Raw genomic sequence first — 25,367 nt, 5'->3', positions numbered from 1 at the left:
TTTGCCCTGATCTCCTTCCCCTCTCTGCTTCCTGTTCTGCTCCTTCTGACACACTGGTCACTCCTCCCCCCTCACTCCGTTCCAGCGGAGCAGCCGGTCTCGCTCTCCAACTCCCACTGGGGGTTCCCCCTTCCTTTCCCTGCTCCTGACTGCTTCCCCCTCTAGCTCCCCTTGGCTTGACCAGAGGGACTCCCTTTTGGGAGTCCTCCGATTCACTGGACGGACTCATGGACAATCTTGGGTCATTGTCATCCTCTTCCTCGTCAGTCTGGAATCCTTCCCCCTCACTCTGCGTCTCTCTCCCTGAACCCCTGACATCCATCCCCCCCTCGAAGCCCCCCCTTCCCCCCTCCCGGCCCTCAGAGGCAGGTCGTGGGAGCCGCATCTCCTCGGAGGTAGATGCAGGATACAGTTCGTTTGCTTCAATGTCCTCTGCTAGCAGCTCGGTGTATGTGTGTTCGAATGCGGGTTCTTCACCCAAGGTGTTCTCGGCTCCCTCTTCCATTGCTACTTCGTCTGGTGCTGCCTGCCAAGGCCCCGTCAGCCATTTCTTGCGCCAGTCGTCCTCTGGTTGCTCGTCCCACCAGTAAGAGGGTTCTGTGTCTACCCCCGAACTCGATCCCCTGGGCGGGCTTGATTCTGGCGTTCTCTCCTCGGCGGAAGAAAAGCCCCTGAAAGTACTGTCTGAAAGTGTGGGCGTAAAGAGCCAGTCATCAAAATATTCGGCTGGCATGGGTCTATGCGGGAAAAGTGCATGGAACTCGTCTTTCAGAAGAGGTTCGTCTAAAGCGTAGTCCGGCACCCAAATATTGGCACTGGCCGGGGTACCCTCTCTGGTTAGAAAGTATTCTACTCCCTCTACCCCCCATCTCGAGTCCAGGATCTCAGTGACCTCGTTGAGTGGTTCGGCCCTGGGCGCCCCCTCCCTCTCGGGTGACTGAGTGCGTGCGTGCGGTACTGTGTCAGACTCCTGAAACCTGTGCGGGGTCTTGTAGGGAGTGAGCACCGACCTATGAAAGACCGGGTGCACTCTGGAACCTTCGGGGAGGGCCAGTCGAAAAGCTACAGGGTTAATCCTAGCCTCCACCTGGTATGGCCCTAGCTGCCTGTGTCCCAGCTTCTTCTTAGCCAACGACCTGGCTGGCATCGCTTGGGCCGCTAACCATACCCAGTCCCCCACCTGGATGTCCTCTCCCACTCTCCTGTTTTTGTCTGCCTGCACCTTATATGCTTGTTTGGCTAGCTCCAAATGTCTCCGCAGCTCCTCGTGCACCTCTTGCAGCTCTGCTGCGAACTGGTCGGCCTCTTGCGTCACCCCCTCTCCCGGTGTTACGAACCCCGGGAAGGTTCTGGGATGACGACCATTGTTCGCGAAGAACGGCGTCACCCCCGTCGACGCGTGCTTCGTGTTGTTGTAGGCAAACTCCGCCATCGGCAGGTAGTCTACCCACGCCGCCGGGCGCTGATTGGCGTAACATCTCAGGTACTGCTGCATGATCGCGTTGACTCTCTCTGCTTGGCCGTTGGTCTGCGGATGCCTTGCCGACGTTAGGTTGATCTTGACATGCAGGATACCTAGAAGCTTCCGCCAAAAAGTAGAAACAAATTGGCACCCCCTGTCGGACAGGACGGATTGTGGCAGCCCATGCACCTTGAACACGTGATCGATGAAGAGTTTGGCGGTCTGTTCCGCCGTCGCCACCTTCGCGCAAGGAATGAAGTGCGCCATCTTGGTGAACAAGTCCACCACCACCAGCACCGCCGTCTTGCCTCTGGAGCTGGGCAGGTCAGTGACGAAGTCCAGCGCCACCCTCTCCCACGGTTGCTGTGGCGTCTCCAGCGGTTCCAGTAACCCCGCTGGCTTCTGGTGCACTGGCTTGGACCTCTGACAAGTGTCACACCTGGCGACGTAATCCGCTATCTCTCCCCGCATCTGGGGCCACCAAAAGTCCCTGGCCACCAGTTCTATTGTCTTCTCCTTGCCGAAGTGGCCCGCACTGGGGGCATCGTGCAACTGCTGCAGAACCCTCGCGCGGAGCTCTTCGCCCGGTATGTAGAGGGCACCTTTGTGAGTTAACAGCCCGTCGCGTAATTGGAACTCATCTTCTCTCTGCGAACCCCTGCGCAGCGCCTCCATCTTGGATTGTGCAAATCGATCTACTTGCAACGCACGTCGCACCGCGTCCAGGTCGACTGCGATGGTAGCGCACGTCCACGCCTGCGGTGCGAAAATGTGCTTGGCTGCCACTGGCGCTGCTTCCTCGAGATATTGCGGTTTCCTGGAGAGCGCGTCGGCTATAACGTTGGATTCTCCCGGGATGTATTCTATCCTGAAGTCGAAATCCGCGAAGAATTCAGCCCAGCGCATGTGTCTTTGGCTCTGGAGCTTCGCCGTGCGCCAATACTCTAAGTTCTTGTGATCTGTGCGGACCTGCACTGTGTGCTTGGCACCTATGAGGAAGTGTCGCCATGCTTTGAAGGCAGCGTGGATGGCCAACAGCTCTCTGTCCCATATGGTGTAGTTTTGCTCCGCCTTGCTGAGCTTTCGGGAGTAAAAGGCACAGGGTCTCCAATCTCCTTGGGAATCTTCTTGCAGGAGTACGGCTCCCACCGCTCTGTCTGAGGCGTCGGTCTCTACTCGCATGGGTCTGCCCGGATTCACGTGCAGCAGCTGCTCCTCGGAAGCGAAGAGGCTTTTAAGCTTCCTAAAAGAGCGCTCTGCCTGTTCCGTCCAAGCGAACTTCTTCTTTTTGGAACTGAGGGTGTCCGTGATTGCTGCTGTCTCCTTTGCAAAACCCCTGATGAATTTGCGGTAGAAATTGGCGAACCCGACAAATCTCTGGACCTCCTTCCGATTGCGTGGGCTCTTCCAGTCTAACACGGCGCGGACCTTGACGCTGTCCATGGCCAGCCCCTTGTCAGACAGCTTGTAGCCGAGGAAATCCACCTCCGTCACATCAAACTGGCATTTCTCCAACTTGGCGTAGAGCCTGTGTTCTCGCAGTCTCTGCAGGACCTCCTTCACGTCTCTCTCATGAGCCTCCTGCGATTCCGAAAAGATCAGGATGTCGTCGAGGAAACACACACACTTCTTGTAGAGGAGCCCCGCCAGCACGTGATGCATAAAGGCTTGGAAGACGTGAGATCCATTTTGGAGACCAAACGGCATAACTCTGTATTCATACGTGCCCAGAGGCGTGAACATGGCCGTCTTCCACTCATCGCCCTCCCGGATACGGATGAGATTATACGCTCCACGCAGATCCAACTTGGTGAAGATCTTCCCCTTCCGCACGGTCGCTAGGAGGTCATCAATCTTGGGCATGGGGAAGGCCTTGGGCTTGGTCATGGAATTTATGGCCCTGAAATCCACAATGAGTCTTTTCTGGGGCGTGTCTTTCTTCTTTACAAAAAACACAGGACTGCCCCCCACTGCTTTGGACTCCCGGATGAATCCACGCTTCAAATTATGCTCTATGAACTCCCTGAGTTCTTGCATCTCGTCCTCAGACATGGAATACAGCTTCGCAGTCGGCAGCTGCGCCCCCGGCAACAGGTCGATCGCGCAATCGTAAGGTCTGTGGGGCGGCAGCCGGTCAGCTTCCTTCTCGCAGAAAACCTCCAGGAAACTCTCGTACTTGCGAGGAACTGCCTGCGCCATGCCAAGTTGCAGCTGCTGCTCCGCCCCTTCCTCCTGGCTGGACTGGATACAATGTTGAGCACAGTACGATGAGCAAAAGGTGATCTGCCGTTGGTACCACGCTATCGCAGGACTGTGTCTCTCCAGCCAACTCATGCCTAGTACTATAGGCGTGTCCGACAGGCGGGTGACATTGAAGCTGATGACTTCTCTATGATGTCCAATCCGCATCTCCATGGGAGGCGTCTGTTGCACAACTTGTCCTCCCAGCAATTTCCTGCCATCAACCGTGACTACGTTTAGAGGCGTTGTCGCGGGCAGAAGCGCTATGCGATGCTGCTTGACGAACTGCACCCCCACAAAGTCCGCGTTGCTCCCAGAATCGATCGTGATGGGGACTTCCAGGGTGGTTCCGTTCGGCAACTGGAGTGTTGCAGTGAGCTGCACCGTTGGCTTGGGTGGTAAAGGGTCTGTACGTTGCAAAGGCACTGGGGACTGCTCTACAGATTCGCCTGGCTGAGCCCCAGCAGCTCTGCTTCCAGCCAGGCACTGTCGTTTCCCTGAGACTGCTCCTCTTGCATCACTTCTGCTGCCACTGTTGCTAAGGCTGCAGTGTGCTTCTGGGGCCTCTGGGGACACTCTTTCGCCATGTGTAGTGCACTGTCACAGATGTAACATTTCCTGGTCCCTCTAGGAGGCTTCGCCTTTACTGCACCGGATGCTGGAACTCTGGCTGTTGCCTGAGCCTTAGCACCACCAATTTCCATCGGTTCCTCCCCCTGCCGCGCCAGAGGCGAGGGATGTGCCTGGCTGAAGTCTCTGGGGAGAAAAGGAGGCGTCCTTGCCGGTGCACGCGCCTGGCGTCCCTCCTCATTGTGCCAAGGACGTTCTTCGTGGCGTACCCCTATTGCAAGAGCCCTCTGCACGACGTCCTCCAGGGTCTGAGGTCTGTCTCCCCTGGCAAGTTCATCTTTTATGGGGCCGCTGAGACCCTCCCAGAACAAATCTCTCACTGGTTTGCAGTGCTTCTCCCAGCCCAATACAGTCAGTAAGGCGAAAAATCGCGAATGATACTGACGCACAGTGGCTCTCCCTTGCCGCAACCCGTGCATTTCCCTGCGTGCAAGATCAAGATCCACGGTTGACTGGAAACAAGCATCCATCGCTTTAATAAATTCATCAGAATCGCGGCGGGCAGGGCCGTCTTCGCGCCACAAATTGCGCAACCAAGCTCTTGCCTCCCCATGCAAATGAGACACAATAAACCCCACTTTCTCCTCTTCATCTTTAAAGTCATTACGAAGCAAATGCAGTGCATACAAGACGTCTGCTCTGAAACTTGGGTAGTGCTTTAGGTTCCCATCGAAGTGGGTGACTAGACTGCCCCCCCGCCTTCCAAGTCCAATTCCCTCTGATCTGGACCCTGGGAACCCCTCCTTGCTAGCACGCTCCCACCTTATTTGCAGGTCCTGGCAGCGCTTCTCCGCTTCATCACTCTTCTTCTGAGATGCAATGACTGCAGCGGTGAGTTCCGTAACTGCGTTGCGCAGTGTTGTCAGCTGTTCCTCCGCACTCATGGCTGCCACCGTTCGTGAGCTTTGCAAAAAAAAAATTTGCGTTCTATGAGAGGGGACTTACTGTCAGAGTCACCCGTGGTCCCAGCTCACAAGAGACCAAAGTCCACTCCAGCTTATGTACAAAAGCTTTTATTCAAGAGCATCAGTAGCTTTAGATCCGAGGTCCGTGACCCTACGTCTGTTACCCTTAGACCGCTGAAGTCCCCTCTGACTCGCTCCCCCCTCGACACCAGTTTAAGAGGCTTGTACTGGTCCACCTCTTTCTCTCTTTCCTTTTCCGCAGGGTCTTTCTGCCCCCCTGTGTTCTCTCCCTTCGGGACTCTCCCGAGGTTGAATCCTCTGCCGCCTCCTCCCCCCTCCTTCGGGCTTTGGGACCAGGCTCCTCCCCAGGACTCTCTTCATTTCCGCGCGCCTCCCATTTTGAACTTGGCGCGCTTACTTTGCTCTTGACCTTCCTTTCGACAGTTACATTGCCCTCAATACTACTTTCCTCCCCTTCCGGCAGCACGTTTTGCCCTGATCTCCTTCCCCTCTCTGCTTCCTGTTCTGCTCCTTCTGACACACTGGTCACTCCTCCCCCCTCACTCCGTTCCAGCGGAGCAGCCGGTCTCGCTCTCCAACTCCCACTGGGGGTTCCCCCTTCCTTTCCCTGCTCCTGACTGCTTCCCCCTCTAGCTCCCCTTGGCTTGACCAGAGGGACTCCCTTTTGGGAGTCCTCCGATTCACTGGACGGACTCATGGACAATCTTGGGTCATTGTCATCCTCTTCCTCGTCAGTCTGGAATCCTTCCCCCTCACTCTGCGTCTCTCTCCCTGAACCCCTGACACATGCACACATAATTTACCCACACGTCTAGTCCAAATGCATAGACACACAAGTCTTCCTCACACATTTTAACCTGTGTACAATGAAAGAAGTAGCACCCCAGTGGCAGTCTCCATCCCCATCATTACATGTGATCATTGTACTCTGAAAAGACCAGCACACACACCACTGTATGCACAGAGGACTCTTCCCCACACCCTGCATTTTCAGGTTTCCTGAATGAATAGATATGCAGACAGATGCATACTTAGGAAGCTTTTATTTATTTATTGTATATTTTTATCTTGCTTCTCAGGCAATGATTGCCTCCCAAGGTAGCTCTCACAATTTTATTTTGCTTTTGAAAATGAAACACAGGCTCCGAAATCAGACTTGCAAATGCAAAAGGACAAAGACACAAAGGCAAAAGAAAAGGCAGAGGAAAGGAAACCAGCTCTTCCAAGGCCAGAATGAAGGGTTAAGCTATCAGCGAGCATTTAGGTCTGGCTTGGGCCAAGTTGATCTTCCCTTGCTGGTCTATATGCTTGAATATCAGTTGGTGTTCCTACTTCCTTCAGTGGATGGAGGGGGCCAGAGTGCCCTTCCTGCAATCCCAGATGAGATGGAACCAAGTTATATTTTTTTCTGCCAGGAAATGGTGAAGCAATATTCCTGCAATTGCTCCTTAGTTGGCTAATATTGAGGGCTAAGTTGGTCTCCCCTTGCCACCACATTTTTCCTGAGAGGCAAGCACTACAGCCTCTTGGTTTTCCCGACTAATGGAAATTACAGTTTCCACCAGTTGCTTGTGACTTACCTGTTCACCTTGGCCTGTGGAAGAGAAGTATAAATTTACAGTTTTTCTGTCCTGCAAATTTAAGTTTTAGTAGCTATGCGTTTTATGTTGTTGTCTGATTTTTATTGCTTATCTTTTTGTGTTTGCTGTTAATTATTCAATCATTTCCAATGAAGCATCTCAGTGCAATATCACAATTGATTGTGTTTTTAATCTGTGTTGGCCACCCTGTGACCTTACCATGAAGGGCAGGAAAAAATACCAGGAATATAATAAATAAATTAGACTTTGGAAGTCAGCAACTCTCTCCATCTTTCCATGCTACCTTCAGCAGCCATCTCCTTCTCTCTCCTGTATGCTGCACATGCCACTTCAGTTATTTGTTCTTGATTTTGCTGCTTTCTCCATGCCAAATGATTCAGCTTTAGCTCTGGAGGCGTTTGCAGCCAAAATGACTGTCGAGGACTAGAACAGCCCAGTCAATTAGTACAAGAGTTTCCAGGAGCTGCAAACTTTATGGACACCTGTGTTTGGCTCAAGAGTCACAGTCAAACTCTCCAAGTGCCATGTGCAGCTCCCAAGCTTCAGTTTTGCCATCAACATATATAGATGATAATACCGAAATACATGAAGAGTGTCTTTCCATCATGTAAGTCTGGTTCAGCAATGGGGTGGGGGCAAGCTACTTGTCTGGGGTTGCTTATCTCCCCCTCCCCCCAGAATTGCCCCTGAAAATGTAGAAACAGCCAATCAAAATTGGTGTGGTGGGGGGATAGGTACTGGACAATATTGCAATCCTTAGGAACAGGTTGATTTTGCCCTCATGTCTCTTCAGTCAACTATCCCAAATGCTTTCTCTTCCCCCCTGCTACACTCACCCACCTTTGCACCCCATCTTGTGGTTTCCCTCTTTTTGGCCTCTCTGTGGTGTGTCCCCATTCCTTTTACAAAAGATTCCCCATTCTGCAACAGCACAAAACACAATAGGTTTTCTTGAAAAGTTGGAACACTGCAGGTAACAAAGCCACGCCGTTGCTGTGCAGTGCCTTTCAGCTTTGAAGCTTTGGTGGGCCGACTCAATCATTCCAGCACTGCTGTTTCACCAGCAACACCCACCACCTTTGCCAGCTCCTGTTCCTCTCTATCTCCCCCTTGATGAAGTGAATATCCAATGGAAGAAACAGCAGCTTGAGTGTTTGGCCATCGTAGACCCACCACAAAAAAGGACTGCCCAGGCTGCCCATTTGTTGCCATCAGTCACATAACAAGTGCACACAGCTTCAGCACTCTTATGCATAATTTAGCCAGCCAGCAATATTTAATGTTCTTTCCTAGGCCACCGTCTCCCTTAAGATACCTGAAGTAATTACCTCTTCTCGGAGTATTGCTGACACACCTCTTGCTTTCTTCTGAGCCCTCCCATCAGGGGGCCTGGTCCTTCGCAAGACTGCCGCACAAGGCTGCTTCTCACCTCCCATCCCTAGAGGCAGCTCAGTCTGCGTTCTTGGCTCTTTGCTATTCCCCCCCCCTCCCTGGCAATGTGTAGCTTATTATAAAACTGTAAACCAAGAGAATAAGCAGTGCCCCTTTCCCTGAAATGGTCCCCTAGAGAGTGGCAGCCATAGAAACAGAAGCAAAGGCTTCCATGGGAGCAAACACAGCAAAAAGCATGGGGGTTATATGGGGGGCAGTGTGAGAACAAGCAGAGAAAGACATTTGGGTACATGTGTTCAAGGGCAAAAACGATGAGTGATGCTGCTCTCTTGAGACAACCTGCGACACAGTCAGCCCTATCCGGGTGGCAGGGCAAGGACAAGTAGCAACTGGCAAGGAGGCCACAGGAGATGATGCTGAGATGGCCCAGTGGGGAAATCATGGAATAAAGCTGACTCCACTGTATTGTCCTGAACTATTGGCAACTCAATCTCTCTGCAAGTTTCAGTTCTGGCTTATAAAATTTGTCAGGGGCAGGCTTTGCATTCCTCTCTCATATACAACATACACCATATAGGGCAATGTATTTGAGTTTTTTTGTTTTTGTTTTTACAATCAAGCGGTATATAAATTTTATGAAATCAAATAAATAGTAATAAACAACTCCAACATCCCTGGGGCAGTCCAGTTGAGATGCTTCAGTCTCAAGTAGTCAAAATATAAAAAGTAAAGGCATCAACAAATGATTAATAAATAATTATAAGGTCCAATTTTTCAGACCAGAGTACAGTATTTGTTCATGCATTTCTCTGAACGTTAATTGCTGGATCTTTCCCCCTGCTTTTAAGCCAAAATCAGTATTTTGGTGAGCACATACAGAGGTGCAGTGCTGCATTTTCTACACAAAGAAATATGTAGAATGTGGAATGTTTGCTTTTGTTTACATGTGTTTTAATCTGTGTTTAGGTTTTTGCTGATTTTAATGATTATTTTAATGTTTTCAATAGCTGCTTTTAACTGTTTTCTCGGCTAATTTTATTCTTTTTGTTAACTGCTTTGATGGTTGGTTTCTGTTTTGTTTTTAGAATTGAGCAACATATAAAACATATTAAATCAATCAATAAAAACAAATGTGGTAGCATTTGTTGGGGCCTGAAAGAACATAGAAGAGCTGGCAACGTCAGCTGAAGGGAATGACAGTGGTAGCCCACAGAGTCTTTGATCACCATCCACAGTTCTCATCTTCAGTCTTCCACTTGGTGGCTGCTAGTTGCTGTCTCCCATATGGTGTCCCTGCCCAAAGAGGCACAAGCCCGAGGCTTCCCTCAAAACAAGCATGCCTAAACAAAAACAAACTGAGCAGCATGTATGATATGCATAATGGTAATCATCTTTAAATAAATTATATTCCCCATGCGACAAAAGAGCCTTGCTAACTCAAGGGAAATCTTGAAGCAGACTTTCTGATGCTTGCCAGTTGAGACCACCTCAGAGTGCTGCGTGCATCAGCTCACATCATTCCACAGCTAGACAGTGCCCGGCACACACAATGGAGACTCTTCAATGGCACTTACTCAAGCAAGGTGTAACTGAGCAATCCATAAACTTCTTATGTTAGTATGTGTGTGCTGAAAAGAACAGAGATGTCCTTTTGCCTGATCTGCCAGCTAAGCTGGCCTCCTGCCATCCATATGACTCTTATGCATAACTTAAGCAACCCAAAATATTTATTGTTCTTTCCTAGGTCACTGTCTCCTATAAGGTTCTTGAATACCTGACTTTTGAGTCTTGGGTTTATTTCTTCCAGAGAGCCAGCTCTTCAAGGCTCTCTCATTCAAATGACATCTTTCCTGTTAGTACAGGACGGAGAAAGCTTAGTTTCCTCAGCACATCAAATTCCAGTCATTCTCAGCCAGCCTTTGGCATGCTTCCAGCAAGTTTATCCATATCAGTGAAGGTTGACTTTTGTGCTGCTTTATTGGAAGTCTATGAGGCCTTGGCAGTTCTGCTGCAGTGAGAACCCTCCTTTGGGACTGATGTCAAGCTTTGTGCCATCAGGGTCCAATTGGACCTGGCATTTCCATTAATGCCCCCTGACTCTAATCTCGTTTTGTGACTTCCTTTGCTAGCTCCAACCCTTGCCAGTGGCTACGGTCCCTCATGGTTTGTGCAGCAGTAATACCCAATTTTCTGCTGCAGAAATACAGCCCAAAAGCTCCTCTCTATTTCAACTGGCTTATTCGCAATTAAAAAACAATAATGAGTAATTATTGTAGAAATTAGAGAGCATCTTATTATCCTTAAGGGACTCTTAGTCTCTGATCCGGAACCTACTGGCCTTGGTGTAAGCCCCATTTAATTCAATGGGGCTTGCTTTTCAGTAGACAAGTTTAGGATTGATGCATTATAAGTGTATGGAAATGGGACTATGGAGAGCTATTGCTGGCATCATTCTGTCTCAAGAGACAATGGAGTGTGCCTCCATGTCAAACCACTGTGTTAGCAGCACCAAAGGGACCTCTCTGGGGCAAAAACCTGGTCAGTGTGTATGGAGGTTCTGGGCTGCCCAGATGACAAGGTGCCCATCTTGGTCTTGTTGATGTGGTCCAAAGGAAAACAGAGCAATACATTTGGCACTAACTGGGTTGCAGGGGTTGCTGGAAGGAGATGTACACGACACCATTCAGCCATCTTAGGGTCTCCACTCCAGATTTGTGTTGGGTTTACTCTTTAACCTTTTATTTTCCTGAATACGTCCAGCAAGGCAGCAGAGGTTTAGGGCAGGCTTCCTCAAACTTGGCCCTCCAGATGTTTTTGGCCTACAACTCCCATGATCCCTAACTAGCAGGACCAGTGGTCAGGGATGATGGGAATTGTAGTCTCAAAACATCTGGAGGGCAGAGGTTGAGGAAGCCTGGTTTAGGTTCAGACTTTTCCTTCTCCTACATGTGTTACCTTCCCAGGTTGACAAACCCCATTCACACCTCACTTCCCACTGCAGAAACTGCCTTCTTGACCATTGGACCCACTATTGGTCTCATCCTCTCAATCTGATGGAACCTGTATTAGCTTGTAGGGGAAGTCTCTAACTCACTGAAGGTTTGAGACCCATTGGCTACCCTCACCTGATTTAACCCGCCAGCCAAAGTCACTCCCGGTGTGTGACTGCTGCCCCATGCTGACAGCTTCTAGGAGCCACAGGTGAGAGCTGAGTGCAGAATGGGGACCAAAAGTGGACAGACTACCCTAGAAGGAGCACAATGTGTCCCACCCCAGACGTACTACCCCTCCCCTAACACCCCCATACCCCTCCCCTGAGTGCCATAGGTACACTGAATTGTATGCATATGGGAAAGAGTGAATTAATGGAGGAATGTAACTCATTTAAATCTGAAGCAAACTTGCAAAAGGCAGCCTATGTGTGAGAGCACTTGTGCACATGTGCACATCTTCATGTACTGAGCTGGAGAGAAGAATGTGATATAGCCATCTGATAATTTTCTGCAAAGAGCAGTGGGTCTCTACCATTGGTACAGTTTGTCCTGCAGTGATTTCCTTCCACCGTGGGCCCCCAGAACATGTACATGCAGGCACCCTATCTCCATTGCCACTCTTGATACATAAGCAACTAGACTCTCTTGACTGTGTGTTATGCTAGAAACATGGGACCCCCTTCTGTGTGCACCCCCTCCTGTGGACTGTGCTGAGACGTCTTCCACTGTTTTGCAGCAATATAAACTGCACAGTGGGTGCTGCTGAGACCAACTGAGCGGGTGGGGGAAAGATGGATCTCAGTCACTGCTGAGAGTCTCCCATTGGGCTGGGAAGCCCTTGCTGAGGTAAGAGGATTCTGAAATGCTTGCAGAATGAAAGGGCAGACTGTGTTTGAAAAAGAAAAGAAAAGAACAAGTGAGAACAAGAAACTGTGCCGGACATGTTGCAGTGCCCCAGCTATATATATACCTTGCAAACAGGAAGCTGTTATGTTGCACCTTTGTGTACAGTCATCCAGGAGACAAAAAGACCACCTGGGGCGAGAACATAATTAAAATGCTAATAAACCTGACTCAGAGAGAAAATCTTTTCTCTCCACTCCCACCTAGGGAACGCACACATGTACCCTTTTGAAACGGTAACAAGAGGTACTGGCTGTAAACAGGGGCACCTGAAAAGAACCTTTCAAAACACCTGCCCATTTGGGGGGGCAGGGGCTGACAGTGCTTGTTATCGCTACAAAACCTTGCGTCCTGGTGGCAAAGCCATTGTGTACAAGGGTGACCTCGAGCGTCAGCCACTGGAAAGAGATGTGACAGGCAACCCAGCAAAGGACAAGATGGTGTGGTTGAGAAACAAGGAGAGTAACATCACTAGGACCGTACAACCTGGCAATCAGATGGGGAGCCATGTCTCCCGAGCTCTCTAGGGCCTTGAAACTGATGGGCACCAACCTACCATCCACATTAGAGTGAATGGGAAGGCCTTGTTTATATAGAAACTCCATATGTGCACTGGAGTTTCCATGGGCCTTGTTTGAATATGAACCTTAGAGCTCTGTTTTCCAAACTACAGTACAATGATCCATAGTATTTGACCCATAAAGTTCACATTTCAGAGCACTTCTTGTTCTCAGAGACATTGTTTAGTAATAGCTTGTGTTTTGAAAAGGTTTTCCCTTTGATTTTTCTAGCTGAACTTTGCATTGACCACTGCTGAGAATTACACCGAGGGTGAATTTAACTTAACACTGTAGTGGGCAATCTGTGTGCATTTTCTACTTAATGAAGTTTGGGATAGTCTTTCCCAAAGAACATTTGTCTAACTCACAGGTGGGTTGGGACCCCCTACTGGATTGAAGCCTGACTGACCAAAGCTGAATTGAAAAGGCAACATTTCTACTATGTGAGAATGCATGTTTATGTGAAAATTTGGTACCAGGTTTGAAAATACTGTACTGCAGATACACAGACTATCAGTGTCAACCATTGCATCTAGACTCATTAAATTTTTGAAGTTGAGGATAGTTAGCTGGTCACTTTACAGAATCAAGATATCCCAACGAAAGCATCCCCCCCCAATCCACATTCCACTGACTGAACTAAATGGAACTAAACTCATACCTTGGTTCTAGTCCATATGCTCCTGTCGGTCTTGTGAAAAAATCTCCACTTGGAACATCCAAAACAGATAGTTGCTGCATCCAACTCTGACAGTGTCATAACACTCACCTGTTCCATTTAGAGGAAAGGAGGGTGCTATATTCAGGATTATAGTGTACATCTCCTTGAGATGATTGTGTCAAAGGTGATTATAGATATTGTATTATGTTATGAATGACCCTGTAATTTACTTTTGTAAAGCAACACTTCCTTAGACCTACAGAGCCACACACAGACCAACATTAAGCAAGGAAATGCAACTCCTGAGTGCAAAACCATGGTTTTTATTAGAAATATTCTGGTATAAAAATGATCATGCTCTACACATCGTCATCGAATAATTCATAAACATCCAGGCACTGAACTTTTGAATTTTTTTGTGTTTTTTATCTTTTTTTGATCGGTCAGTACATTAAAGCAGACATATTTCAATCCATATGATCATCACATACATTAATTTACCACCTATAGAAATCAGCACTTTGAACACAGTCTAGGTTTTGTTTTCACTTTTGTTGTTGTTGTTGATGGTTGTTGCTTTTTTTTCAAGGAATTTTTATTATTTTTGCAACACAGAATTTGATAAGGAGGAGAGAGGGAAGACGGAAGGGAAAGCAAGGTGGGAAAAGAGTGAAGAGGTCAGAAGACAGGAATGGAAAAGGAAAAAAGAAAAGAAAAAAATGAAAGAGAACGAAAGACTCTTCACAACCACAAACCATCTCACTATTTTGAAGGGGGGAAGAATAAAAGGGATTTTTTCTTTCTTTTGCCAAGATACAGGAATTAAAAAAAACAAACCCAAAAAGTTGCTAAAGGTCTGTCACCTTCTTTCCACCTGGTGTGTTGTTCAACCCCATTGGCCTCTCCCTCCAATGGAAGGCAAGTATTTCACGTGGGGTGTGTTGATTGATTCTTCCCTCTACTGTTGGTGGCCATCTTCCAAAATAGCTGCCTCCAGCAGCCCAGTTATCAGAAACAGGCACCCTTGATGAGTTCTTGGAATCACATTTTTCTTGCACCCTCTCCACCACCATGACATCATCTGTGCTGAGGGGCTCAACTCCACTTTCTTGTTCCTCCTCTTCAGCAGCCCTTTTCCCATGGCCAGTTGCCACTGGCTGGTTTTAAATTGCGTGGTTGCTATAGCTGACGTAAGTCTGTTTGGTAGCCAGAGCTGGAAGGCGAGAAAAGCCACACATGAAGCATCATTCATGAATTTTCTCCTCCCCCCCCCCAAATATGGAACCTTGCGCTTAACCTTCACACTAGACCTGGAAGGTGCTATGTTCTGTGCCTCTCATTGTCAAAACTGGAGGTACCAAAGAGGTGAACTTGGGCTGTCTCTGCCTTTTAATGGTTGAACCCTAAACACAGCACAAAGCAAGAGCAGCTGCTTAGACTCAGTCAAATATGGACATTCTTTAACCTTCAGGTCACTATTCCTTCCCCGTCTTCACAGAGGTCCGACTTAATGGTCCCAGCCTGGCTTTTAGACCATTTTTGGCAAAGAACCCACAAATCTCTTAAAGAGACCAGCTCATCTTGGGTTGAACAGCCTTCCTCTGTATTGGTGGAGATAAGAAAAGTCCAATCCAATAAATAAATAAATCCCCAAACCCTAATGTTGTGGAGCCTGGCTTAGTCCTGGGGAGAATTTTTCACAGCTCAACCCCACCTATTGGGTGAGAATCAGAGGGATTGATAGAGCTGAGCAAAGGCAATATAAGATTCGTGTGAGCAGCAGTGTTTGGAGAATAGGGCTTGCACTGAGCAATTTACTTCTCCCCTGGGGTGTAATACGCATTAAACTGCAAAAGATAAAAGAAGGGAGAAAAGAAAAAGAAATAATTTCCCTGGTTTTACTTCAGGCACTGGAGTCTGTGATGAGTTGCTCTTAATTAAATACCCACTTCCAGACAGGAAGCTGACTTTTGCAAGATAACAGATTAACCTCCCTTATGGACATTAGAACAGGAGAGCCGGTCCCCTGATCCTCCTCATATTACTCCAGATAAAGAAGGGTGGAAATTAGTCACATTTTGAGTACCAGAAGGCTTAAAATGGATGGGTGGAGCAGCTTCAGTCTTGTGATAGATTTCACATGTAGCCACACTAGCAAGGAGTCTTCTCAAAGTTTACAAGGAACAGAGACAGAGGGTTTTATTTTGAAAGAGTACAATGCTGAATCACCCAAACACTAGATATTGCTGCTGTCTCCTTACCTGCCTGGTGTGCTTTGCAAATAATGATGAAGGTGGTGGTGGTGGTGATTTCCGGTGCTAATGTGAAAACTAAAGGCCAGTATTGTAATACTGATGTTAAAAACTTTGGTGCATCCCCATTTGGGATACAGTGTGCAGTTCCACTCATCCAGTCTCAAATCTGAGCTGGGAAGGTACAGAAAAGGTTGACCAAATTGATGAGGATGTTGGAGCATCTTCCCTATGAGAAAAGGCTGGAGTGTGTGTGTGTGTGTGTGTGTGTGTGTGTGTGTGTGTGTTAGAAAAAGAACAACTAAAGGAGGTGGGGATCTGAGAGATGTTTCTTATGCAGACATATAGTTTGTGGCTCTGAGAAGCAGACTACTGAATTAGTCGGACCTTTGGTCTGATCCAGTGGGGAAGGTCTTATGTTGTCACATGGTCTAGGCAAGTCAAATATAGATGCAAACTCAAACCGAGTTTTAAAAAGCAGACTAGAATTTCCTGGGGTTTTTTAAATTCTGCAGCCACATACACAAGCCAATTTCCCTTTCTCTTACTAGCTCTGCAGCGGTGGACTCCTGTCACTCCCCATATTGCTAACTGGTAGAGGGGTACCAGTATTTAATTTCTAACTGTGCACCATCTATGCAGTATTCCTGGGATCTCCCCAGCCCCCTGTCTGACAAGGCTAATGCAGGCAGCACAAGCTGAATGGTGCTGCTTTTTCTCCACCTGTGATGATGCCTCCCTGACAAATGAACCTTATTGAAGATTTCAGGCACTGTTATCCTCAGATAACGATTAGATGGGCCATAAGAAATCAGAGCTGACAGCGCTATTTGTTAGCCACAGTGTTTTCATAGCCAATCTGCCTGCAATCAAGCTCTGTAAATTATTTATTCTCTTGTTTATTTAAAGATACGTGACCTGCCATTGACAGAGTGAAAAATGTCCCTTCCTTCCCATGCTGACAACTCCATAGCATCTCCTGTCCTTGGTGTTAACAATGTGATCAGTCTCTGATATTCTCCCACAAGCTGCCTTGGCATTTGTATAGCCCGTCATGCCAGCTTCCATTTGGGCTGAGTTGTCGCATTCTAAACATGAAGCACATGCAAGCACAAGGTACCGCAGACTGGGAAATGGCTTCGTTCTCTGTGTTGCGCACTAGTGAGCAACACTGCCAAGTGCAGAGAAACAGATCCAACCCTTCCCAGCACTGAGGAGTGTGGTGACAATGGAAAATGACAAAAACTCATGGCTTGACCAATGTTCAGCCAAGCCCCAGAGGCAACTGTGGATGCTGAGTCCGTGGGAGATGGCAGTCAAATTCAACAAATGTATACTTTTGATATAGTAAGTATAGGGGCCAACTACCACAGATCTGAAAATTTCTAGACAGCCAGATTCAGACCACTGGAATGTAATTGGTGGAGAGCATGGGTGCCAGCTTTAATAAAATATTGGGGCCCCAGGTAAGACTCACTCCATATAACCAGTTACATGATGCAGCACACACACATGATATGAATGGCAATGCCCATCAATTTTGGGGGCCCCCAGCCCCTTCAAATATTTTATTGAGGGGGCTGAAGGGACCGCTGCCCCAGGAGTTGGCTCCTATGGTAGAGAGAGAGCTCTGTATGATGTCATTTCCTGTTTTCAGTGGTAGGAAGAAATGAGAAATATAAATTCTTCTTCTTCTTCTTCTTCTTCTTCTTCTTCTTCTTCTTCTTCTTCTTCTTCTTCCTCTCTCTCTCTCTCTCTCTCTCTCTCTCTGCTCTTTTCTTCAACCAACAACAGGGGCAGATGTGTTTCTGCGTGCCTGAAACTGGTTATATAGTAAATATCAGTATTTTACTTGCATACTTTTTACTGATGCCTTTGCTGTGAACCAATGCAAGACGATTAAGTCAATCTAATTTCAAAACCTACTTTACAAGCCTGGTTAAGCTGCATAGGAATGGAAAAGCCAGTTTACTTTGTTAGCTGGACTTGCTCAGAAAGGGAGACTTTGCTGCCAAAGCTTCTATTTTGCTTCCAAGGATGGGATTTTAAAATTCTGTTTAATCCACATGCATGGGAGACTGGAGTGATAAATTGTAATTAATATATCCTCTCCTACCCATCAAAAGCCATCCCACAGAGTCATTGGTTAGCATGTCTGCATTTTACCTTGCCTCCACCCCCACCTGGGCCTTTCAAAAGTAAGTGGCCTACCAGGGAACAACTTGGCTTTTCTGGTCAACATAATAGGTTCTGCTGTTCTAAATAATGCCTGTTGCTGGGGAACATGAATGAGAGAAGGCTACTGTGCTTATGTTGCCACTCCTGCAGCCCCCACATCACTTTGCAAGATGTTGAGGGCTGAACTTCTAAAGCAGGGAAACTCTCCTGTTCAAGTGAGTTCCTTGCATGTTTTAGAAGAATTGTGGAAGAGAAGGATTCTAAATTACTAGGGGTTCCCACTGAGGAGGAAGAAAGGCAGGAAAGTGCCCGGGGGGGGGGAGGGATCCCTGGCATTCACCTCCACCCCAGCTTCCCAGTCCACCAGGGGGGAGGCAACACCTGCCCCACCCTGGGTGCCCGCAAACCACGGTACACCACTGACCAGCTCATTCCTACTCTTCCCTGCATGAAATGGTAAGAGGAGGGGAGAGGATGACATGAATCTCTGCCATCTGCTCCATTCTGGATGCAGAGCCCTTTCCCCATGGTCTGCATATGCTAATTACGCATGATGCTCCTAGCAGTTCATTTCTGCGTGGGAGCCCTTCTCTTTAATCCCACATCTGTATAGACTGGCTGTGTTTACTTGACTTGACAAGAAGGCCTTCTGCGTAAGTTCAAATGTGTTCTCTTCCTGATTATTGCTTTCTGTTTTAAGAATGTAAAAAGAGCCCTGTTGGATCAGATCGAGGATCCATCAAGCCCAGTGTTTTGTTTCCCACAATGACTAACCAGAAGCTTCTGGGAAGCTGACAAGCAGGGCATAGCAACAGCATCCCCTGATATTTGCCCCCCTCCAGCATCTGGTGTTCAGAGGCGCACTGCCTGAACACGAAACAACACTTAGCTACAGACAAGTGAATAGCTCAGTCCAGTTTGCATTTAAAGGCAAAATGTGAATCGAAACACAGCCATCCTTTGCAATTCATGCTTTCCTGAATTTTGTAATACAGTTTGCCAACCAACTCAGGTGCACAATAATACATATACTGGATGAAGTGTGCATAGAAAGGAATATGTTAGTAAAAATCTTACAAAAACGTGAAGAAATGAAGGTTGGAAATATGAGAAAGGGAGATAAACTGAAATTGACACATCTCTACCATTAGCTACCATTGCTAATAGCCAATAATAGGCATCTGCCAGAAATTTGCCTGATTTCTTTTTAAAGCCACCTAAAGACAATGTGGGAGATCCTTGATCAGATCTCCTGCCATGGTTGTTTTTGGCTTAAAAACAACAATGTTATGTGCATTTATGAAATGAATCAGGACTGTTGTACTGGTATTGGCTTAGACCTTTTCCTTCCACTGCTTCTCCAATTTAAAACCACTACCCAGATAGTAAAAAAAGACTGGCACAATATGGATATTTATGTTCTATCCCCCACCAACAGTTGCTAATAGTAGCTTTGGTGAGGTAAGAGAGATTTAAATTAAGGTAATGGAAGAGAGAGAAAGAGTTAAATCCCTTCTCCCAAGACAGTGACCCAATCTAATTTCTGTCCCCCTGACTCCTTTAAATTTAAAAAACAAATGTTGGGAGATGTGATCCTGGATCTCCCCTTTGGTTGACCTAAATGAAAGATTCCCATGGTGGCACTCAGTGGTTCCATTAGGCCTAAGTCCAGAGTCCCACAGCCCGGGGCATCCAAACAGTGCCAGAGGGTGGTGCTAGCAGCAGTAGAAGCAAAACACTGTAAGGAGCTATGGCTGAAGTCACTTGCATTTTTTATTGCAAGCATTTCCCCAGAGGGAAAAGAGTGGCAGTGACATCAGCCAACCAGATGGACACAGCATGGGGTGGGTGTTGCCGAGGTGGCAGGCGGCTCCTGCAAGGCACCTTGCCCAGAGCTCCCTTAAATTTGACAGCACCTCTGGTGGCAAAGGGACAAAGAGTTAAGTGTGTGATATCATGAAGAGGTGCTTTCTTTTGCATGTCCTGAGTCTATCGTCAACCAATTTCTTTGGATGATTCCAAATGAGAGAGAGAGAATACTCTATGTCCAATTTCATCACACCATGGATACATTTATAAACTTATATGCCACTTTTCAACAAGTTGTCAAAGTTGTTTTCAAACATCTGAATCTTTTATTTTTTTATGAACTATAAAGCCCCACATGTTTTAACCTTTCCTCAAAGATTGCTCCATGGCATGAAACTCAACACACATTGACCACCCTTAGCTCAAAAGTAAGCCATGCCTTACTACAGGACTGCATAACCTGAGTTTTCTTTTAAATTGGCTTTTGTTATGATTCATCTAATAGCTTGCAATAGTTGTGCAACGATGCATTTGCAGGATACCAGAATCACACTCCACAACTTCCGGGTTAGCGCCTCCAGTAATGGCTGAATTCCTCTGATTGGGAGGAATTTGCCTCGTGGAAATCTGGGTCTGGCCACCACGGCGAAGGCAGAGACCCACTAGAAATCACAGGCGGGTGAAGCCTGTGAACGTGGGATTCGGCTGGCACCTTTTGCGCCTACCCTACTCGCGGGGAAACCCGGTTTCGGGGATCCGGAGTGACGTGGGGTGAGGGGCGCGGTGCTTCGAATTGACTGCTTCTTCCACGGAGCAAAGCCACATAGCTGTTGCCGGAGAGCGCTGACTTTTTCCTGTGGACAATTTGATCTTAAAGCAACTACCCGTGAGTAGAGCGGAGAATTGGATTTTTAAACGTCTTAATTTGGTGCCGAAACGGGGAGGTCTAAAACAGGAAGTCCACCTTCCCCTTTTGTAAATAGATTGAAGCAATGAGGATGCAAGCTGAAGTCTCGGAAAGCCTATTGTAAAGGACTAAATTCCCATCAGTAAAAAATACTAAACCCCCCTTGGTGGCAGGAGAAGAGGGGGGAAAGTTTTGGACTGAGTATACCTGCAGGAGAGAGCGAACAGAGTTAATATACCATCGCTCCAATCCTGGAAACAGGCTGCCAACAGGACAGACCGTGATTAGAACGTTCACTGACAGTTAGTTTAAATAAGAGGAATACATTGTTTCCATTGTCTCCGTCTGCGTTTAAAAAGGAGTAAAAGTAACAGAAAATTGAAACTAACTTTATTGTTTGAATTGAGTTTAAAAGGACTAATACAAATAGAAACTGTTTCCCTCTAGAGGAACTGTTTCCCTCTAAAGGAAGCCTTTGAAACTGTCACAAGAGTTGAGCTGGGGGAATTTCCAGCTGCAAGATAAAAACCTGTGAGATTCTGGGGACCTTGAATCGGTTAAGAATGTTGACAGAAGAGGCCTTAGTGGTTGTATTATGTAAGATAAGTGACTCACTGGAACAACTTCATAAAAAGGTGGATGTGGTAACTTCCAAAATTGACAATTTGGGACAAAAAGTGAACACCAATATAGAAACTATTCAGAAACTGACACAGGAATCTATTTTGACATGGCAAACTGCGGAGAAGGCTAGGGAGAAAGTTACTGCCGTTGAACCTAAAGTAACACAATTGGAGAGAGAGAGAGTCCCAGCCTTACAGATGCAATTTGATGACCATAAGTTGATGCCTGCTATGATTGACTTTAAATAAAATCAGATTTCGAGGATCAGAGCCCTACCTGAACTGGAGAAGGAAAGTTTGATAGATTTCTTTACAAAGGAATTTGATGACTTTTGGGACCGGGACTTGGGTCAAGAAGAGATTAAAACTGTGAGGGCCTTCGGACTTGAAAGAGGAGGGAAAAAAGAGAAGAACAAAATAAGAGACTGTTGGAACTACCAGAGGAACTTAGAAGAACAACAGTCAAGAGTGGAAATTTTGAAAGACGTCCTGAAATACCTTTTGGATCTTAGATTTAACTACGGAGATTTGGTTGCCCTGTCGAGAACGAATAAAATCATACTTAGGTGGGAGTTTTCCCGAGATCTACTCTTTAGCCTCAAAGGAAGGAAAAGGAAAATAAGATCAGTGGAAGACAAAGTAAAGTTCATGTATAAATATCAAGAAGACTCGCAGAAGTGACTTGGAAAAGAGTTAAGAGCATCGGACAGAAGATCACCGGGTTGATGGACTATAGGGAATTGGCGGATATGACTGGCAGAATCTGGGACCAGGGAGAAGAGTCGGTGGAAGAAGATTGGAAAAAGTTTAAAGACTATTTATAAAAATATTGTAAAATTAATGAGTGTTAGAAAAATGTTGGAAAGGAGCTATATGGCTTTAGTAGAAATGTTACAAAGAATTAAGTACAAATAGATTATTAGAGTATTAAAGGGAAAATAAGGTTAAAATATGTTAAGATAAATTACAGGACAGAAAACAGAGGAAGATGGAAAGGAATTGCTGAAACAGTTAATTAAAGTGGAATACAAAAAGGGAGGTGTGAGGAGGTCATTGAAACAAGTAAATGAAAGTTAAGATATTGAACTTATTAGATGTGTTTTAAATTGTGTTTGTTTGGTTTTGTTAATTTAATGTTTTGGGGTTGGCGTTGTGTGGTGTTTTTATTTTTGTATTGTATTGTATTGTATTGTTTAACTCTTTTTTTCTTTCTTTTGTAGTCTTTAAAATGTTAATAAATATTTTTTTTTAAAAAAAAAGACCAAAAAAGAAAAAGAAAAAACAGAATCACACTCCACATGCATAGTAACGATAATGTTACTATAACTTTGATGCCTAATTCGTTGGATGTCTGTTCACATACTCTCTAAAAGCATCACTAGCTGATAAAATTTCACCTCTTCAGATTGTTACAGTTTGAAGAGGGAACAGCTTTAAGAGGCTTAAGAGCCTCAGCCAGAATCGCCCCTAAGGAAAAACGTTAATACTCAAAATGTGTTGTGCAGTAAATTTGCCTTCTGTGCACCTTCTGAGGCCTCCCTGCTTGCTTTCCCACATTTGATACCTTACCTTATTTCCTTTGTTTATTTAGTTTGAAGGATGGCAACCTTGTCCCCTCAAATCTGTCTACACTGATGCCCAGTTGTTTTCAGTGCAGGTCAGATATATACTAACGGAGCTTCAAACAAAATCATCTAAAGCAGGCCAAAGTCAGGAAGCTTTTGTAACGGCAACAGCAATTTACAGGCACCTAGCACCTTTCATCTTAAGATCTCAAAGTACATAGTAAAGGCAAGTTTATTGATATGGGTGACTCATAATCCGATTAAATGGAAACCCACTAGCAGACTGTTAGGGAAGCTGGAGGAAGACAGAAGAGAGGGACAAACATTGAGGATTAAGCCAGTGGAAATGTAGCTATTAAAACAGTACAAAGCTGCTAGACAACCTCCTCCCTTTTAGAGTTTGGTTACTATAGAGAGAGTCACACAGTAGGGGCTTGCATAAGCAATGCCCATGGACAGTAAGGCCAGAAAATACATTTTCTCAGATTCTCTGTAAGCAAAAGCTCCGAATTTTTTTTAACATGGAGCCTTTTGTTTCCTGTGAACATTCCTGCCTGCTGACTGCTCACAGCTTTACGGATGGAGAAATGGAAGACCTCTGCTGGGCCATCACCACCCCGTTTCCTCCAGTGTCTGCAGCAGCAGAGTAGATCTGTAACATGCCCCAGCAGGAACTTTAGACAGCAGGGACACTAGTACTATGTTTCTTGCAACCTTCAGATGCCGACAGTCACCTGACAAGCATCGCAGCTGGATGAAAGGAAAAGAGGCTTTTGCAAGAAGGATGCTAAGGACCCAGAGCAAGGCAAATATGAAAGGAGGGTGGGTTGCCTTCTTTGTTGATGTGCATCTGGTCTACAAAACATGCAAGAGGTGCCCAAGGCCTTTTGCCTCACAGTAGATTGTTTTCATACGAAAAGATGAGAAATTCAGACAGTATAAAAGAGCAGAATTCTCCAGTTAGCTCTGCCATTCATGCAGCTACTGGTTGTGGTATGGAGGCAGGAAGAAAACCATAGTGACACTCCAGTGAACAAGGCCACATGAGTTATTTATTTGTATATGTCATCATGTGCTATACCAGTGGGATGAGTTGGAAGAGCTTTTGTGACCTCATACGGCTCACAGCCTACAGCTATTTTGTCCACAATCTGTGCTGGCAGTAATTTTTCAGGGGGAAAGAAAAGAAAAGAAAAGAAAGACAAATGGAATGTTTTCCAATAGATGGGAGTATTATTATTTTTTTACCATAAACTCACAACCATGACTATGAATTAATATGATGGAAGATCCCACTTGGACTACTGCAATGCGCTCTATGTGGGGCTACCTTTGAAGCTGACTCAGAAACTGCAATTAATCCAGAATGTGGCAGCTAGACTGGTAACTGGGAGTGGCTGCCAAGACCATTTAACACTGAGAGACCTGCTTTGGCTCCCAGTACGTTTCCAAGCACAATTCAAAGTGTTGGTGATGAACTTTAAGGCCCTAAATGGCCTCGGTCCTGTTTACCCGAGGGACGCACGTGGCACTGTGGGTTAAACCACAGAGCCTAGGACTTGCTGATCAGAAGGTCGGCGGTTCGAATCCCCTCGATGGGGTGAGCTCCCATTGCTCGATCCCTGCTCCTGCCAACCTAGCAGTTCGAAAGCACATCAAAGTGCAAGTAGATAAATAGGTACCGCTCCGGCAGGAAGATAAACGGCGTTTCCATGTGCTGCTCTGGTTCGCCAGAAGCTGCTTAGTCATGCTAGCCACATGACCCGGAAGCTGTACGATGGCTCCCTCGGCCAATAAAGCGAGATGAGTGCCGCAACCCCAGAGTCGGTCATGACTGGACCTAATCTCCAGCCCCATTGTTCAGCCTGGACATTGAGGTCCAGTGCCAAGGGCCTTCTGGTGGTTTCCTCACTGTGAGAAGTGAAATTACAGGGAACCAGGCAGAGGGTCTTCTCGGTAGTGGCGCCCACCCTGTGCAACGCCCTCCCATCAGATGTCAAGGAAATAAACAACTATCTGACTTTTAGAAGACATCTGAAGGCAGCCCTGTTTAGGGTAGTTTTTAATGTTTAATGCTGTATTGTGTTTTTAACATTCGGTTGGGAGCCGCCCAGAGTGGCTGGGGAAACCCAGCCAGATGGGCATGGTATAAATAATATATTAGTAGTAGTAGTAGTAGTAGTAGTATTACTACTACTACTACTACTATTATTATATACACTGGGGTGGGGGTGGTGCCTGTAGCGCTGTCTATTCTCCTGGGAAAATGTTGACAGGTTTCCTTCTGCCTTTGATAGGGAGGGTCTGATTAATAATGTGGTAGGTTATGTTCATTTTAAGCTGCAGAGAATGGATAAATTTTCAGCAAGCTTCTTTTGTTACTGGGAAGGCCATGGAAGAAGACGGATCATTTCCTTACAAGTGCTTTTCTGATAAAATATCAGAAAAATATGTGTGGCTCTCATTTAGGAAGGTTATGCAGGAAGGTAATTCCCAGCTCCCAGAAAGTTGCATTTAGCAAAATCTAGAAGCCAGTGACCCAATGGCACCTTGAAATGAAGAACTGCTAACCCTTTCTAGGTGGCATTGCATGCATATTAAGACACAAGTGTTCAGGACTTATGTATGAAGAAAGTCATATTGAAAACCACCATGAATTGAAAT

The 25,367-nt window shown here is 46.5% G+C and overlaps 1 protein-coding gene across 2 annotated transcripts in view; it reads right to left on the bottom strand.

The window, feature by feature from the left end:
• Positions 1-13,712: 13,712 nt before the first annotated feature.
• GRM4 (glutamate metabotropic receptor 4) overlaps positions 13,713-25,367 on the bottom strand; it is a 302,083-nt gene continuing 290,428 nt past the window's right edge. For both annotated transcript variants that reach the window (XM_081865368.1, XM_081865369.1), the window contains exon 11: positions 13,713-14,582. In XM_081865368.1, the coding sequence (XP_081721494.1) occupies positions 14,533-14,582 (50 nt within the window). In that variant the 3' untranslated portion in view covers positions 13,713-14,532. The remainder of the gene's footprint in view (positions 14,583-25,367) is intronic.

This window comes from Podarcis erhardii (assembly GCF_964252035.2).
Source record: "Podarcis erhardii genome assembly, chromosome: 6".
Classification (NCBI taxonomy): Eukaryota; Metazoa; Chordata; class Lepidosauria; order Squamata; family Lacertidae; genus Podarcis; species Podarcis erhardii.
Note: the sequence above shows the minus strand (reverse complement) of the source record. Positions and strands in the feature narration are given on the sequence as shown.